The 6462-nt window shown below is 55.3% G+C and overlaps 2 protein-coding genes across 2 annotated transcripts; one reads left to right on the top strand and one right to left on the bottom strand.

Annotated features, from left to right (window-relative positions):
- Positions 1 to 720: 720 nt before the first annotated feature.
- HRG_07945 (reverse transcriptase (RNA-dependent DNA polymerase) domain-containing protein) lies at positions 721 to 2482 on the bottom strand (the record flags this gene model as incomplete). The annotated part of the gene is made up of 4 exons (XM_044866416.1): positions 721 to 1885; positions 1933 to 2166; positions 2241 to 2311; positions 2378 to 2482. The coding sequence occupies 4 exons, from the start codon at positions 2480 to 2482 to the stop codon at positions 721 to 723; spliced, it is 1575 nt and encodes a 524-aa protein (XP_044718305.1).
- Positions 2483 to 4441: 1959 nt separating this feature from the next.
- Positions 4442 to 5581, top strand: HRG_07944 (uncharacterized protein; the record flags this gene model as incomplete). Its single annotated transcript, XM_044866415.1, has 4 exons — positions 4442 to 4460; positions 4541 to 4753; positions 4862 to 5338; positions 5418 to 5581. 4 exons carry the CDS (start codon positions 4442 to 4444, stop codon positions 5579 to 5581), a joined length of 873 nt encoding a protein of 290 aa, XP_044718304.1.
- Positions 5582 to 6462: the final 881 nt, after the last annotated feature.

The following is a 6462-nucleotide window of genomic DNA, read 5'->3' as shown; positions in this document are numbered from 1 at the left end:
GCAGGCTGTCGCTTTGCGTTGGCAGCCTCTTCTTGTTGTTGCTGTGAGGAGGCCATCACTGCTTGCATGTACTCATTGACCTCCTGCAGGCGACTGAGTAGGCTATCAGCTCTGCTTTCCTCTCTATGCCTCGGTGGCTCTTCCGATTCCTCGACGCTGATGGGATCGACGTGGTAACCATGCTCAGCGAAAAGGGGCTGATCTTGGTCGCTGCGGATTCACGATTGTTGAGTGCCAGCTGCGCGGCAGGGAGCAGTTCTCCCAGTCGTCCTGCACGTACGACACGTAGGCTCTCAGGTAGGCCTCGATCTCCTGGTTCATTCTCTCTGGCCCTCCGTCCGTCTGAGGATGATAGGCCGTGCTCAATTTCTGCGTGACACCTGCAAGACGGCAGAACCTCTTCCAGAACCTACTTAGCCAGTTGCTCCCGCGGTCGCTGACGATGGACCGTGGCATTCCGTGAAATCGGTAATGACACTGGAGAAAACGGTTTGCACACGGCTCAGCTTCCATGTTGTCCATCACCTCGAGGGTCACAGCCTTTGTCAGTCTGTCCACAATCACCCACAGGTACCTTGCCTTGCTCGGTCCAGTAGGCGGCAGATCTGTGATGAAGTCCATGGACAAATGGCTTCGGGGTCGATCTGGAATCGGCAGAGGCTTGAGAAATCCTTTTCGACTGGCGCCAGATGTGTGCTCTGCCGCAGGTGTCGCAATTGGCTACGTACCGGCGAACCAGCTGGGACTGCCCAGGCCAGTAGAATCGCCGAGCCACAATAGCCAGCGTACCTTCCTGCCGGGATGACCGGTCGCAACAGAGTCATGCGACTGCTGCACAATGCGGGTTCTCAACTGGTCTTTCTCAGCTTCCTCCTGGTTACCCTCCTCTCCGGATCCACCCGGCACCCAAATACGGTCTCTGAATGTCAGCCTTTTGCCTGCGTCGATCGCACATTCTGAAATCTGGATCTTCAGGCCCAGCGAGGGCGGGAAGGCACGCTCGCGATCGCGGACTGCCTTATAGGCTGCCCGGAATATCGAGTCCTTCGCCACCGTTTCGTCCCAGAGTTGCTGCAGGTCCGCTACCTCGAAGACCTTCATCTTCGGCAGGGTGGATGCCTCTGAACAGTCAGAACTCATCGCGTTGATACATGCTCTTGTCGATGATGGAATGGCACTATCCGGTATCAACTGTATCATTCTTCCTTGTTCCCGCTCGTCGTCAATGCCCTGTGGCTTGTCTTGTTCACGGCGGGACAACGCATCAGGCACGACAGCCTCGCTTCCCGGTCGATACTCGAGCTTGAAGTCGAACTGGGACAATTCGGCTGCCCAACGGCTCTGCCGTTCCGTGAGCTTCTGGCGTGTCCAGAAAAACTCCAGGTTGCGGTGATCGGTAAGGATTGTAAATGGGCCGCAGCTCCTAAGTTCGGCGTTCCAGTTGTCGAGACATCTCGAGATGGCAAGCATCTCCTTGTCGTGAATGGGATAGTTGTACTCCGCTGGCGAAAGTCGCTTCGAGAAGAAGGCGCATGCGTGTCGACGTCCATCTGGGCCTTCCTGCGACAGGACGCCTCCCAATGCGTAGCCTGAGCAATCCGTCTCCAAAAAGGTCGGGAGGCTCGGGTCCCACTGCTTGAGCACCGGTGACTCGCAAAATCGTCGCTTCAGCTCCTGAAACGCCTCGTTCTCCGCTCGTCCCCAATGAAAGGCAGTTCCTTTCTTAAGCAGGGCATCCAGAGACTGCGTGATCTTGGCATAGTCGGGGATGAAGATCCGGTAATAGTTGGCGAAGCCCAGAAAGCTTCTGACACCCTTCACCGTGGTCGGGGCCTCCCATTCGCGGATGGCGCGCTGCTTTTCGGGGTCGCAGGCGATTCCTTTCCTGCGTTGACGATGAACCCAAGGTATTTGACCTCTTGTACCGAAAACTCGCACTTCGCTGGGTCTAGGTGCAGCCCAGCGTCGGCGAGTGCTTGGAGAACTCGTCGCACCTTAGCCTCATGATCCGCCTTCGAACCGCTCGAGTAGATCAGTACATCATCCAGGTACGCTGTGACAAAGTCGTCCAGCCATTCGCGCAATACACTGTTCATGTATCGTTGGAATGATGCCGGGGCGCCGCTCAGGCCGAAAGGGCACACGAGCCACTCGTAGAGCCCAAACCTCGTGCGAAATGCAGTCTTTCCTCATGTCCCGGAGCCATGCGGATCTTATGGAAAGCGGCCACCACGTCCAACTTGGTGAACCACTTAGCCTTGGCCAGATTCTGCAGGGTCTCCGCGATGAGGGGCAGTGGGTATCGGTCGCGCTTGGTGATTGCATTCAGCGCTCGGTAGTCGCAACAAAATCGCAGCCCTCCATTCGGCTTCCGCACGAACAGCACCGGCGCGGCAGCCGCTGAGCTACTCGCTCGGATGAATCCTCTGTCCAGCAGGTCTTTCAGGGTCTTTCGCAAGACCAACAGCTCTTCTCGTGACATGTTGTAGAGTGGGCCCCACGGAAGGGTGGCTCGTTGCCGTTCTTGTCAGGCTGCAGGTTGACTTCATGATCCACACCCGGTCGATGTGGCGGCAGCTTCATTGCCTCTCCTGGTGAGAATAGGTCGCGGAATTCTTTCAGCACTTCTGCCGGGACCTTCTCGCTCGGATCGACTGGCGGCTTCGGCTGAAGCGCCTCTCTATATCCGACAAACTGATTGCATGAATCGAGATCGCGTTGCACTTCTTGCGTCTCTTTGCGCGTCGACACTCCGCCGTGAATACGGCTGCCGACACGAGTCTTGCGCTTCGAATCGCGCGTATCTTGGCGGGCTCTTCCTGCCCAATGAGGCGTATCGTCACACCTGCCCTCCCATGGTACATTCGCTGCTTGGCAGCATCGTACACGACGTGATTTCTCTCCATCCAAGGCCGGCCGAGGAACATGTCCTGGCCCAGGCTTGGGATCACGTATGCAAAGACACGTTCGTCAAATCCAGCTGTCTCGACCACAACAGCCACGACCCTGGGGATATGACACTCTTCGCTGACTCTGAGAATCCCCCAATTTCTCGTGGTTTCGAGTCGACGAAGGGTATCCGCAGCTTCCGAACAAGGGCTTCGTCGATCACGGCATAGCAGTCACATCCACAGTCGACAAGGGCGCGTATTCGATAGCCTCGGTTTACCCGCGCGTTGACTAATACAGTCCGACTATTCATTCGTGGCTTGAACGCTTCCCAGTCCCGGATGTCTGCCTTTGCAGGCCCCGGCGCCCGCTTTCGCCCCGGGGCTAGTCTTTCCCCGCCGACTCGTCCTCACTGGATGCTGCGGTTGATTCCGAATCATCTGCGGCATCGGGCTTCTTCATGCGCGCAGCTTTAGGTCGCTGTTGCTTCCTTCGCCAGGAAAGACCACCTGGGCTGGGCAGTCCACGATAAGATGATCCGTCCGACCACAGCGATAGCAGCGGCGCTCATCCTTCGGCTTCTTATCGACATGTCGACGACCCTTCGACTCGTGGCCAATACGGTTGATGTCCGTCATCTTAACATCTCCGTCGGGGTCCTCCGGTTCCTCCTTGGGTCGTTGCCTTGGTAGCTGTTGAGGCGTCCGCTCAGTCGACGTCGGCTGCCTACCGGGTTTCAGTCTCTCCAATCTGCCCGCAATTTCCTGAACTCTCGCAAGCCATCCCTGGTAGTCGTCGGTACGGCTGTGACCAAACTCTCTTGGAGGCGTGCATTTATTGCGTTCTCTAGAAATACGATCTTTGCACTGTCCGGCCAGTCTGCTCCCCGGCTTCAGCTAATGCCTGTTCGAATCGGGAAGGAAGGACGCGAGAGGTTGGTCTCGCGCTGCCGCATAGTTCTCAGCGTGGCAGCAGCGCGGGATTGGATGTTGCTGTCCTGGTAGGTTCGGTCGAGGTATCGCATGAACTCTTGGGGTCGTAGCTACCCCAGGGCCTCCGCGGCGTAAAGGTAGCGACCACTTGCTGTGGTCGCTCGTCCAAACATGAGTTGATGAGGTACCAAAGTTCGCGATTTCCACTGTAGTAGTGTGCATCAAGGTCCAGCTTGTCTCGCATCTGCCTGGCCCAGGAGGAGTAGCTCTTCCGTGAGCCGTCATACTTGGGTGGGTTGGGCAACGGTTTCCGCATTCCAGTACCGCAGGTTTTGGGAGGGCGTGCCCAAGCCAGGCGTGCTCTCGCCCAATCCTCGTGCCACTGGCGGCGATTGCAAGTCGGCGCTCTGCGGCTGCGCTCGCCCGAGTTGCTCCATCAGCAAGGAAAGTTGGTCCTGTAGAGCTTGCGGTATTTAGAAGGAGCTCTAGATATGTGAAAGGCTGGCCCGGAGTTTATTCAACAAGCAGGTGCCTAGATGTTGTCTATCTAGAGCTAAGGAGGAAAAGAAGCTGAACTCGAGGCGTAGCCTCGAGTGCGAGCTTATATTGCCCTTCTCGGAATGTTCTCGCAGCTTCTGGGTCCGCGGAGCGGGGCCGGTGTTGCCACCGGAGCACGACCCACCGGACCCGGTACAACCGGGTCCACCAGCCGGGCACAGCCCGTGACACCTGGGATAACATCTACATTACGTTTGGAAAGGGAGACACCCTGCTGGCCAAGAGCCCTTCGGGAGATGAGGTGGACGAGAAAGACGTTGACCTTGAGAAGGCTTATGAATCACCCAATGTTCGCGTCTCGGACGTCAAGTCCTTCAAGCTTTGGCTCGACATTGGCTCGGACGGATACAAGCCAGACTGGTGGAAGCTCAAAGGTATCGTATAACATACATACCCATCAACCCTTTCTCCGCTGAACAACCCTGTTCATTGGGTGGTGAAAGCTCCAGTCATGCTAACCGTCCGCGTTCACTACGTTGCAGGTGTCACTTTGGTTGGAACCTGCGCTGGCTCAGGCAGATTGGCCCAAGTTACCAATTTTGAGGACGTCTACAAGTGGTTTGAGCGTTTTGAAGACTCGGAGTCGTACAACGGGGACATCAAGATCGAAGACTGGCACTGGCAGACGGAGGACGCGCAGACGGAGACACTGGCGGTACAACCCCCTGGACGGCCAGACGCCTGCTCTCATTTCAAGTCGCTCGAGGTTGAGTTGAAGCTGGGCAATGGCATCGCCCAGGGAACGTGGGACGACGTCGAGCTCTGCCTCGACAACCGCCCAGAGTGTATCGCTCTCGCTACCCAGCCTTCGAGTGGATTTGATGGGACGACGGTTGTCGACTTGCAGAAGGTCTTTGGATCAAAGACGATCCCGGCGCCAGGGTTCCGCAATATCAAGGTCTACACCCAGACCGGCAAGGAAATCAAGGACTCATACTCGGACTGGTGGGTGTACGATGGTACGTTATCTTCAATACTTTGGTCCCTACCTGCACCTGGCAGTGAGCCATTACTAACCGTCGTACCCGTCGTTGCCAGGCATCACATTCAGGGGACGATGCGCTGGCTCGCCCAGAGTGGTCGAGGCCACCAAGTTTTCAACCAGGGATGACTGGGTCAGGCGCAAGGTTAACGAGCACCGGACTGAGATTGCATCCGGCGAGTTGGCTGCCAATGAGTGGCGTTGGCAGCAGAAGGACTAGAATCAGCGTGTCAAGTATGTTGATACTGCTCCTTCGCCCGGATGCCGGCTACTAGGCCATGTCCAGTCTTCAGTTTAGCAACCAAGCAACGAGTCGAAGCTACTGAACGTTTCCATGTTCTGGTCTCTGCGGCGTGCCCAACATCATCTGCCACCCAGGGAGTTGACTGGTACGAGTTAAATGAACCTCAACTGAATAATAGTTTCAAAGTAGCTCAGTATAATATATTTAGTCCTAATTTTAGGTTTAAAACTATAAAGCCAGTAGTCAAATTGTATTTTCTAATGGTGATACAGTAGAATATAACCATCTAACACTTTAGAGCACTTTAAATACGTCAAGTCAATGCGCGAGAGTAGCTTTGTTAGCTATAGCATGCAAGCTCTGGCATAATTCCTGGAATTTTAATGACTGAGCCCAAACACATGCTATATTACGTGGCGAACAGTACAGTCCCGCCGGGTCGAAGAAGTCCCAGCAAGGTTCGCGACATTTCACAAATAGTTAGGTAGTTACATAGTCTGCACCAGATCGATATCGTATTTTCCTTATGTGTGTGTTCGTCCGAATGGAGTGCCAGAAGCGCGACATGCTACTGCCGGCACATGTTGGAGGAGGACAGCATTCTTTCATAGTCACCTCCACCCCTAGCCGGCTAATATAATGCATGAAGTAACCTTCCGCTCCTTTCCCCAATCCCTTCCATCAGCTAGGGATAACGTTACGACTATTAACTTAATTACTTAAGGGGCGACGCGTACGGACAGTAATACTGCGCAGGACCGCAGACGTAAACGTAATTTCTGTTGCGCTAAAAGAGATGCTCTCGATGTAGTTTAAATCGGCTTGCGACCTAGGGGCTGTCTATCTATGACAAGTCA

This window comes from Hirsutella rhossiliensis, assembly GCF_020360975.1.
Source record: "Hirsutella rhossiliensis strain HR02 chromosome Unknown scaffold00009, whole genome shotgun sequence".
NCBI classification, from domain to species: Eukaryota; Fungi; Ascomycota; class Sordariomycetes; order Hypocreales; family Ophiocordycipitaceae; genus Hirsutella; species Hirsutella rhossiliensis.
The sequence above is the reverse complement of the archived record's forward strand: the minus strand, read 5'-3'. Positions and strand labels throughout refer to the sequence as shown.